The following is an 11,691-nucleotide window of genomic DNA, read 5'->3' as shown; positions in this document are numbered from 1 at the left end:
TATATACACACCACTTGAACTTAAGAGGATAAGTGCAAAAATCAATAGCTTTTAGGGACACATGTAATTTACATCAAATAAATTTTGCAGATGTACATCACCCTATATTAGAAAGGCAAATGCTTGCAGGATTTTAAACAACTTAAAATAGGTACATACTTCCTGGATTTAACAGATATCCACAATTATGATGTCAAATCTGCTTATGGGAGGGTACCATACTAAGAGGCATATACTCTCGATTGCATATTAGAAAGGATAAGCATGAACAAGTTTCTATATTTGCTTCTTATAGCTCAAATTGGGGTTGATACAACAAGTCTATGATCTTCACCATACAAAACTCATAAACTAAGAAAATGTGCCACCCAAACTCGAGGAATAACCAACACATGAGTTCATTGAAATTACAACGTTACAACCCACCAAATACAAGATGGTTGTAGGGCGGTAGAAATAGAAATTCCAACAGATCACAGAACTTCATACATTTACATTCCAAAGTACACAATTCTCTTGGTATAACAGCTTCTTGAGCCACTGCAGTGTTGGCGAATCATGTATTCTTGTCTCACGTTAAAATGTAGCTACAAAAAGATTCATGAGCAGCGATGCAGTAAAACCCATCATAGAGATGCTTCTGACCAAATTGGATGATGTCTACCCAATTGCAGAACTCAATCACCTAATCAGTCAGATACATAATATGTGAGCTTGTTGTAAAGGCTTCCTGTGGGATTCCTCTGGCAGAAATAATTACATGAGTTACGGAGCCCAACCTCAGAAAACACTTGCTAAGCCTGCAAGAAAGCTTATCCAGTGTACTGGAGTACACCATACAAAATATTTTATATTCAATATAGTTGACCAGCAAAATCAGAAAAAGACTTCTCTCTGAAGCACCTTATAGCCTTTTACAGCCAGTTTGGGGTCTGAGCTTTGTCCGAGATAATATGGGGACCTTGATCATCCACAAGCTTTTCTAACGACCGATACTGCAATTTGACACTCTCAGCATTGTCCAATGTCTTCACGACATACCTGTATATGACAACTTAAATGGGTATCAATTTCACCCATCATTGTAAGCACTTAATTATTTGAAGTAGGCACTCTCACCCATACCAAGCAGTAACTGAAGATAAAGAAAAAAGATCCTTGGATCATTTGTAAAAAAGGCTTGTGCCATGAATTGATTATTGTACCTTTTATTTTCTAAGTCAGAATTAATACTTCCCGGAAGGGACTATACTAGCACTCTACAATTAAAGTTAATAAATATAGTCACTTAAATTATTATCAAGCATTTGAAGAGTCTAATCAATTTGTTCAAGTCTATGATAAGCATGTCCATTGAAGAGTTACAATTCATATTATATGTAGATTATTTCGTGCATATCCTTTTAGATGAACTACATGTTCACCACCAATCAACATAATACACACTATAAAAAGGATGAAGATTAACTCAGATCAGAATTTTATGTATTCTAACAAAGGAAAACATGAGAAGAGCAAAAGGCTTAGCTTTCACATTTGTGTAGCTAGTGTAAACCAGTTTTCACCAGAAACTCATGATTAGTCTTGCTTCCTAGGAAAGGTTTCAAAATATGTGACAAATCCTAAAATTTCTAAAACTAAGAATAGCAACAAAGAAAAGCCTAACACCTATGTGTAGGTCGTCTTCTGAGTATCCTCCTCTCTCCCTCTATCAGCAACATGGTTTTGATCAGCATGAAAAACAGTTAAAAGTATAGATCATTATCATTGATAGTCACCAGAAAGATAATCATAGATCACAAATAATATATTATGATCTACAAAAACAAAGATAACTTCTAAGATAACTGACCATCCATTCAAGCACTGCGTTGTCACAACTGCTACACGACCAACAAACCTTTGTGGAGTCCTCTTGTTCCCCTGAAGAAATTCCTTTTACGTCAAAAATATGAAAATAATGGAGCCCGACAAACCAACTCATGAAACTCCTCATCATCTCACCTTGATAATAACCTTGTCAGATACAGCAAATGGAAATTGAACACCTTTACCACGAGAAAGATCCATGGAAAAAGAATCATTGTGATTGCACTTTTCCTTCATAATCAATAGAAGAAAATATCTTAAAAGGAGGACAGAACATCACGCTATGTGAAATACAATCTAAATCATATAAGATGCACCACTGTACCGAACAAAAATGCCCACCTGCTCAAACCTCTCTCTTTTTCTCTTGGTTGCTTTAAACAAATGCAATTCATCTTCCCTGCGGAATGCCTGAACAGTGGCACGAAGAGCTGAGAAGTGAAATAAGAAATGAGATAGAATGTTGCACGAATTAGCAAGAAGCAAACACAATGTGCACATATCGAACTGCATCTAATCAAATCTAGAAACGAACACCAATATGAAGAAATTACTGGCAGTACTCTGTCAGGAAAAATGTTACAGATACCCTTGTAATTGTTCAGTGAGCTCACCAACAATTCTAGCACATAATATAAATCTGTATGCAATAAATATTTTGGTTGGAATGCACACAAAAGCAGGAAACATCCAAGACCTCAATTTTGGGAAAAAGAAACAATCACATAAGCAGTGGATCACCAATATCTGTTCATATTTACAATGGAAAGTTCTGTAGCTGAAACAAGTACCCATGAGATTTAAGATCAAGTGAACCTGCCATATCTGGTGTGAATGCACTGAATTATCAAATAACTTCTTGGCTTATTGTTTTCTATGTATTAATCCTAATGTAGCTCATCTGTTAAGCCCATATCAGCGATGAACACTAGCAGGTTGGAAGGTTTTCTATCTTTCAAGAGAGATAAAAAAACACTCATCCCTATGTATGTAGAAAGTTGGACTTTGGATTATACTGATTTCTTCATTACATTATCACAAGAAGAAAGTACATTACAGTGAATAAAATTTTAGAAAAAATAACTTACCACCTTAGTTTCATTTTAGTTCCTAACTACTCTTTTCCATAGTAACTCAACAGTTTCTTCATGCTACACTTGTTATTGTAATGTTTGCTTAGTTGTGTTCTTATACAAAGAGAAAGTGGTTACAAATGCAAATATACTGCAGTAAACAAACAAAATTTACCACTTTTAAAAGTTCCCCCTCTGCACTAGCATTGGCTTACTCTTTTCTAATAAATAATTTCGTTAATTTCTTCTATCCATAATATGTTACTCGTTAAAGCAGATGTCTGGCATGAACAAAGGGGCACAAATAGTTATTAGATAACCACAGTGGTGCCAATAGCTTAAATTTGTCCTAGAAATTGCAAAACATTTTATTGTTATTAAAAGGAAAGGTAAGTATGACAAAGTGCTTCATAAACACAATAGAAAGAACAAGAAAACTTTAAGCTGCACTGTTGAGGGTTGGCTACACAAATCCTTTCTGACCACCTACTCACTTTTAAAGATACATGTTCAAATTTAGACGGGTTGGACAAGATTTTGTGGGTACAGACTGAGTGGAATACAACTTTCCAACAATCTCACCAAGTATGGTATCAATTGCATAGGTTTCCCAATAAAAATAATGAAGTGTCGCATAAGTTGCCCATGAAATTTTGTGGAACAAATGTTCAACAAGGCATATGGTCCACCTGCATTACAGCATAAATTATTTGTCTTATTTCCATTTAAGAATAATGGAAAATAAATGAAGTGCTGCATAAGTTGACCATGAAATTTCCTGGTATGGTCCACCGACAATTTGGCATGAATTGTTTGTTTAATTTTCATTTAATGACAATGTGTATCAGAGCTCTATCTTCTGTTAATGTATATCAACTAAGGTTTTTAATATCAGAAATGGTATACTTACTGGAACCTTATTGGACCAATTCACACTGATGGTACAAGATGCCTCCTCGGTACACCAATAGGAAATATACTCAAAAAGTGTTCCATATATATTGGTCCAGATGGTCAGATGGTACACTGGTACTATAACAGAGTGGTAGGATACGATTGATATCTTGTGGTATTGAAAAACACAGCATAAAAAAACAAAAAATTGTGGATCAATTTCTGTAGGTATTCGAAAAATCCAATTACTCTTTTGCAGGATGAAATTAGCCAAGTTATAGCAGTCGTATGAAATTACACTCAAACAAGCCCCAGAAAATGGTAAGCTCGGTAAAAGATATGCTTATGAAAATTAATAATATTTGCTATTATAAGCCTAATTTTCAGCCACCAATTGTTCATATTGAAAAGGTCAATAGATATGTGACATCATGGTGCCTTCTACAAAAATTAGCCAAATAATCTAGGGCCTAAAGAAAGTTAACTCTTCAGTTTTATTCTCAAGTAATCTTCCACATAGCTTAAAACTACTCCCTTGTCAGGAAGGAAATTGCTCAAGTTACAAATACAAAAGAAAATAAGATTGAAAGCCAAAGTTCAGTCATACGAAGTTTCCTTGTGCATGAATCAAGTGAAGAAATAATGAAACATACAGGAGTTACAATGCAAAAATTCAGCTGACAAAAGACCCTTCCTTTGGTCAGAAATCATCTTCTCTAGTTCCAGCCATAGTTTAGAACATTCTGCACAAATTTGCACTAGTCACTTTTCCAGGCCACAGAGCACTTGAATGGATCCGTTTATAGGTCCCACTGTGTAGACCACGTGAAACAAAGATCAAACTAGATGAGTGAAGACCCAATCAAGTCCCTGTTAGCCTACCTGCCTGGGGATTTCCTAGTACCATTAAGAGACCTTTGGAATCATAGTAGGAGAAGGAGCTTACACTTTTCCTAGTGTAACTAGCAAAACTAATCCAACATATACTAAAACTAGCTTTAGTTGTTTTAAAGAAATAATCCTAGTTGGTTTAAAATAGGAGAGGGACAAGGAAGTGTTTATACATGACATCGTTAGTCCCTAGAATCAATGACAGTTGATATCTCAATGCTACCTCTCTATATTTCTTAAGAGACCTTCTCTGTCTCTCATCCATCCTTCTCTAATTTCGCTTGAAGGGATCTTTCTTCCCTTGACGAAAAAAGTTCGTCCATAGGAGGAAAATCCTACGAATTTGTGATAAAATTATTATCCTTATATTGATAATGTCAAAACCAAATATGATACTAAAGCTAGCTCAAAATACTAGTCCCAGACAGTGATTTAAAAAGCATTAGGCGCCAAAAGGCACCAAGGTCCAAAAACGTCTGAGGCGCTAGGCGCTCGCTCGAGCGAAGCGAGACGCTAAAATATAAAAGTATATAATATAATTAATAAATATACTTAGTTAAATAAAAATTAATAATATTAAAATCAAAATAATATATTATTAATCTAATAAATAAAAAATATTGTTATTAGTATACAGTTAACAGTATACTGTTAATGTACTGTTAATAGTATACTATCGAGTCGATGTGAGAAGAGGTAGCAACGAGCAACGGCAACGGGAGTGGGAGCGGGAGAGGCGACAGTGGCAGCAGCGAGAAGTGGCAACGGCAGCAACAACGAGAGCGGCGAGCGACGACAATGCCAGCGGCAGTGACAGCGGTAGCAACGAGCAGTGGGAGCAATGAGCGATGATAGTGGCTGCAACAGCGACAGTGTCAGTGGCAGCGATGAGCGGGCTTAGGGTTAGGAAGTCGCAAGAGGAAGGCTGATATCGGTGCTTTAGTTGGTTCGATTGAACCAACTAAAGCACCGAAGACCAAACTAGACCTAAAACGTTGGTTCGGTCACCTAGTTTAACCCAGGCACTCGCCCGAAGCGCAAAACGCCTCTTTGAAGCGCACTGCCTAGAAATGAAGCGAGGCACTCGGGCCTCGCCTCGTCCGAGCGCCTAGGCAAGCGCCCAAGCGCCTATTGAAATCACTAGTCCCAAGTTCCATGTTCCATCTATTGTTGGTTACATTTAGTAAAGTTCAATTGAGCTGAAACTTGTGCATTAATGGCTTATCAAGGTGGGTTGTACCGACCGAATTCTAACATTCGAACTGTAACTATGGCCATAACTAATTCCGGCTTCATATTAAATTTAATAAATATATGATATAGAAAAGTTGCACTACCAGTGGAAACAGAACCAGGAAACAATGTCATATATTGTTACAGATGCAAGTAATGATTGACAAATTGTAACGCCCCATGCATATTGCAACAACATATAAAGGAAATATATGACATGTGAGTATAGCTCAAAATAAAAAAACATGAACACAGTAAATGTGACAGAAGCATAAGAATCAGCATTTCCTTTGGTTAATATTTCTTAATATAAAGCATCAATTAGAATCTTACTCAAGTTTGGTCGGACAGAGTATTCTGATATAGGCTGAGTACATGTGTAACAAGCTTTCTGCATATAGAATCAAGGAAAAAGCTTTTAAAATAATAATCATTTTTCACAAACAACTAACATGAACTTTATAGTATTAGCTTATAATAGGACCAAAATAATGCAGTGTACTCTCTTATTATCACATTAAACATTACACAAAAATCTGCAAAAGTAGCTAGGTAAAGGATCAAATTGTGGTGCTCAACTAATTAGATAATTTTAAAAAAAATAAATTGCCAAAAATTGTCTTTAGCAGTTTCAAAAACCTATGGTACAGCATAAAATAATTTAAGATTCACTATGCACATGAATGCCCAATTTCTTGCCATTGCCAACTCAGACTCAAAAGTTGAAATATCAAAAGATCCACAAAGAAAGTATTTGTATTCCTATACTATTAAGATAGTGTAGGAAGGATAATAGTTATTCTAGATTACGAGTAGAATTCAGTATTTTAAGTACAAAATTCTCAAGACACCAATAGTTCAAGTCTTCAAGAATTCAGGAACATAATTTTAAAAAATAGTAATGATTTAGTTTAATGGCAGGATTCAGTTTTTTGTGCAAATTCTCAGAAATGGAGTTATATCAAAATGTTTTCCAGCTGTTTACAATTCACAGAAAGAACTACCAACAACATCATGCCATAATGGTGCCATTTAGTTTTGAATAAGGCAATATCAATAATTAAATTAAGAGCTCTTAAATCTTTATTTATATTTTATAGTTTCTAATAAAGTCTTCTTAAGTCTCCCTCTTACCTCTCGCAACACCACTAGTACTAATGTGTCACCTCTTCTAACGACAACATCTATTGACCTCCGTAACACATTAACACATGTCCATACCATCATGGTTGATACATTAGGCTCACAGGCACATCAAAATCGAGCCTGACAACGTGCCTAGGTGTGCTTCAGGCCAAACGCAAGGTGCACGCATCAGGTTCTTAGGCACATTTGGGTTTGTTGGCGCATCAAGTCTGACCGTGTGCTAAGGTGTATTTTGAGTTTTAGTAGGTTTAGCAAGCGGCAAGTTGGGCTAGGCTCGAGCGCGCAAGTGGGCATTAGGTTCACATGTGCATCGAATCAGGGATGAGCCCGACCATTGAGGCCTATGCATGGATGACGTAGCTTGCATCAAACCATTCAAGCTTGGGATGGCCCAAGGGAGCATTGAGAAATATAAGTTTTGTGAATGAGTAAACATCTAGGCCTTCAGGAATATTGAAGGAATGTCCTTCTAGTAACAAATGTATGGATCACAACCTAAATTTGGTCAAATTATCTAGGCCCAACCATTAAGACAAATACGAAAAGAAACCAGCTTGCTGAAAAATGGAAAAAAAATCACATTTTCTCCACAAACAAACAGTTATGGTGGTAGTATATACAACGATAAAGTGACCCTGAACTTACCATTTTATAAACATGTTGCATTCCACTACTTCCAAAAGAATGCCCACATGACAGTATCATTGCATCATCCATGAGAGTTCCCCTACAGGCAGCAGAAAAAATAAATGAATAAAACAAAAGGTAGCAACCAGTCTTGGTAGCATACACATTTGCTAGCTGATGCGCAATAAATTACTCATGACAACATTACAATATTTTTAGCATATGTCTAAATACTTAAACAGAAGGTTTTCTAAAAAGTCCTTTGGTACAGTACATCTAGAAATAAAGTAACACTTCTTCTGTGTAAGGGTGAAAACACAAAAAACCATACCTATATTTTTCTTAATATCTAGATATGTTAGTCAAATTGCCAAAAGATATTAATATAGACCACCAACTTTATCGAATCATGCAGTGAACACGAGAAAAATTCACAGCAGAAACCCAAATGGATCTGATAAGGCTGGTGAGTTCTAGTTGAATTTAAGGAGGCAAAGTGAGCTGTTGGCGAGTGAAGTTTTAATAAGCTTTTATTCTTTTTGATAAGTCTGGTAAAAGAATTCTAGTGAGATCTGAGAAGAAAAAATGAATCATTGGCTGGTGAAGTTCTATTCATCTGTTATGCCTTTTAATAGAATAGAGAGAAGAAACAAAAAAAGGAGTGTTGTCTAGATAACATATCTACCATGCCAACCACACCACGTTACAAAGGCAGCATATATAGGTGACAATGTCCAAGATATACTGGCCGGCAAAGCCCCATGTTGCAGGAGGCGCCAGGCATATAACATGTTGGGAAGTGAATAAATGATCTAGTCTATTTCACCAATTAATCACGCAAATTACTGAATTAACTAACAATCAAATTATGGCTAGACTGCACAGTATGCAGTTCAAGGACCAAACTGAACTCATTTTATCGTAATTAATACATGATTGTTCCATTGATGGAATCTAAAGTATCTCTCATATTGCAATGTGGTGTCACTTAGATTTATTACAAAAGCAATGGCAGGGTCTTCAGTTAACTATAATGTATAAAAGCGCTACTTAGATGGGCCGAATCACTCTGAATTTTTCAGGATTGATGCGGTCTCTCACATACCTTATTTGTCTGTCTACATACATAGGCCCCACTCACCCAATCTATGAAAGATGACATCAACCTTAACAATTTTCAGGGGTAGTTTGGTCCACCTATATAGCATAGTCCATCCTCGAAAAAAAAAGAGAGTCAAATTTAAGCACTGCCACAATCAAAATAGTTAATTTAGCTTTATGTTTCAACTCCTAAATAAAAACGGCCATGTGTCAATGTCAAATTTTTTTGATAATTTTCTATGATTTTTTGTTAAGGGTTTAATGGCCAATAAGGAGCTTAAATTAATGAATTAAAAAAATATGGTGATTTGCTCATTGTGAGGCTCAATTTTCCATTAGTTTCTTGGTTTCGTTGGCCAGTGAGTTATAAACAAGTTTTAATAAGTTTGTCCAGTGTAACCTTTGGTCAGCAAGTTTATATAAACCAAAAAGCAACAAACAATTTGAAAAAGTGCAAAAATCACGATTTGGGAGTAAGCCCATAGACTAGCTGATTATCGTAGCAGAACAATAAAAGCACTTTGAAGAACAGAGGCATTAGGAACAAAACCAAGAAACTAATGGAAAATTGAGATTTGACAAAAAGGGAAAGAAACTATAGACTCACGTTATAGGATCTGATAGTTGTGTCCTCAAAGTCTCCCAGTACCCAGCAGCTAACCCGACCTCCCTTCTTCCATTGAACCCACAACCATTCTCCCCTCTGAGCTCCTTATGATGAGAGGACTCATCTGCCCCATGTAAAACATGAGTGAAATATGGCTCAGGTTCCATGACCACAACAGCATTCTCGCAGCCATCCATCCGGCCCTCCTGGTATTGTTGCTCCACCAAGCCCCCTCTCCCTCCAAGTCCATCCTTCAGCAAGACTCCTCTACTAGATCCTAGACACCAACTCATCCACAATTAAGAATGGGAACATAACACAAAGATTTGATTAAAAAAAAAAGGTGGGGATTTTCTTTTGCGCTTTACCAAAAGATGAGTGATGCTCCTGCGAAATGGCCCGCTCATCGCAGATCTTCTCCGAGCTACTCTGTACACTACCGCTACTATTGTAGTTAACCTTATTGTTACCTTCTTCCAAGGACACCAAGCCATCTCCGTCATCAACATCCTCGTCGTCATCATCGCCATCTTCCTCGTCGTCCTCTTCATCCTCGCCGTGGGGCCCGTCGCCGCTATGCGACCCGCCGTCCACCAAGCCGCCCCAGCTCTGACCCGGCGGAGGGGGGCGGTGTAGGTCACGGTAAAATCGAGCGTCGCGTTCGCCGGAGAAAATCTTATCGCCTTCTGCGCCGGGAAACCCGGCAGGCCTCACGGTTCGCTGACCCGACGGCTCCCCGTCGCCGCGGGAGAAAGGGAAGGACTCGCCCTGGAAGACCATCCCGGAGGCGATGCCGTTCTCAGACGCCATGGGGGGTGGGAAACCCTAGCTACAGCACATCGGATCCCATCAAGAATCCAACGAAAAATCGCGCCCTGGGAGAGGATTTGGGATCGGGAACGAGCGTTTAGGGGAAGAACCGAACATTGCAGCGGATTGGATGAAGGGTTGTTCCACTGTTGGGGATCGAAAGCGGCGGCAGTCGTCGTCATAGGTGCCTTAATATTCGCACAAAAAGATCATGACCGTTTATGAGGTACGGTATTTCGATAGGTAAATGGCCGGTTCAGGGAGTGCGTAAACACGCATTTTGAACCGGTTCATCCCATAAACCTAATTCGAACCGATTTAATTGGAAAAACTCACGATTCTTTCTTCCAAAACTAAGAAGAGGCGAGTAGATCCATCGGACGTTAAAAATTCATCAGTAAAGAATATTAAACTACTGTAGTTAGGAGAAGATCTCCATGTCAAAAAGATCAACAATCAAATATAAATCGCAAAGTGGATATAAGATTTACTAGATTTGATATTTTTACCTTCATCGATCAAGAAGATCCAATTATTCATTTACATATAACCCTAACCCTAACTAGAGGTTAATATTTGCTATATAATTTTTCACATCAAATCTCAAGAACTGTATTCTCAAGTTCTATAGGCATAATATTTATAGAATAAATATATCATAATTTTTAAAATATTCTTGTTATAGTTGAATTCTTAATGTCAAGTAGTCTGAATCTAATTAGATTTCTAAAAATACTCGACTAGTCTTATTTTTTATAAATAATATAGTTGACTTTATATAATTTGAGATTTTCTTTTTTTCGAAGGATAAGCAACGAATGCGTTAAGATCTTTATCAGCTAAACTAGTTGACGCCGTCATTTGAGACAATTTATACTTAGATGTAATATTGATTTCTAAATTATTTTTCAAGTATCATAAGCTGGATGACATGAAATAAATGTTGAAGGTATAAATATCCTCACCAGACGTGGATGCCTCATCCAATTTGGTATGCAAAATCTCTATAGTTTTGACACAAAAAGAAGATGATTAAGTTTGGTGATGTATACATATATCTGTATATATTGATTTGGTGGAAAACTTTGGGTTTTGAGGTTGGTGATGATGATAATGAAACAGCAGATGGGAAGGGAATGACATCCTGAAGATTCCCAATTAAATAGAGATGCTATATGTGTCCTAATAACTTAGACCGCTAATGCATACGCATCACTTGTAAGGGTTCATTCAATACTAATTTCATATATTCCACTTGTCGTGTAAGAAAACTAATCCAAGAAAACAATGTTATCCCATTATATTCAACACAATTCGTATGCAAAACCACAAGATTTTCTAACATTATCTAACGAGCAATTGCCACAGATTATGTAAAGTCAACTGGATTGCTTATTCCGGGATCGAGTTTGAGGTAGAAAACTAAGACTTCCAAGCTTA

The 11,691-nt window shown here is 37.0% G+C and overlaps 1 protein-coding gene across 5 annotated transcripts; it reads right to left on the bottom strand.

The window, feature by feature from the left end:
• Positions 1 to 265: 265 nt before the first annotated feature.
• LOC135584049 (U-box domain-containing protein 62-like) lies at positions 266 to 10,421 on the bottom strand. 5 transcript variants are annotated; one of them, XR_010481596.1, is made up of 10 exons: positions 9,810 to 10,421; positions 9,442 to 9,718; positions 7,752 to 7,833; positions 6,294 to 6,351; positions 2,212 to 2,300; positions 2,005 to 2,100; positions 1,853 to 1,923; positions 904 to 1,041; positions 780 to 824; positions 266 to 685 (listed from the first exon to the last, which is right to left on the bottom strand). XR_010481596.1 is itself a non-coding variant. In XM_065092588.1 (9 exons), exons 1-8 carry the CDS (start codon positions 10,249 to 10,251, stop codon positions 915 to 917), a joined length of 1,242 nt encoding a protein of 413 aa, XP_064948660.1. In that variant the 5' UTR covers positions 10,252 to 10,421; the 3' UTR covers positions 266 to 824; positions 904 to 914. The 5 variants fall into 5 exon arrangements, 3 of the variants coding, with proteins under 3 accessions (XP_064948660.1, XP_064948662.1, XP_064948663.1); XR_010481597.1 differs by having other exon boundaries at positions 266 to 824; positions 904 to 1,054; XM_065092588.1 differs by having other exon boundaries at positions 266 to 824.
• Positions 10,422 to 11,691: the final 1,270 nt, after the last annotated feature.

The sequence above is a fragment of the Musa acuminata genome, chromosome BXJ2-1 (genome assembly GCF_036884655.1).
Source record: "Musa acuminata AAA Group cultivar baxijiao chromosome BXJ2-1, Cavendish_Baxijiao_AAA, whole genome shotgun sequence".
Classification (NCBI taxonomy): Eukaryota; Viridiplantae; Streptophyta; class Magnoliopsida; order Zingiberales; family Musaceae; genus Musa; species Musa acuminata.
This window is presented reverse-complemented; position numbering and strand designations above follow the sequence as displayed.

Bases quoted from the DNA above. Each gene is read 5' to 3' on its own strand.
- LOC135584049 (XM_065092588.1), bottom strand. From the start codon at position 10,251: ATGGCGTCTGAGAACGGCATCGCCTCCGGGATGGTCTTCCAGGGCGAG. The intron at 2,301-6,293 runs GTAAGATTCTAA...TTCACTTCTCAG, and splicing joins CTCTGTCCGACCAAACTTGA to CTCTTCGTGCCACTGTTCAG. The intron at 1,924-2,004 runs GTGAGATGATGA...GAATTTCTTCAG, and splicing joins CTGACAAGGTTATTATCAAG to GGGAACAAGAGGACTCCACA.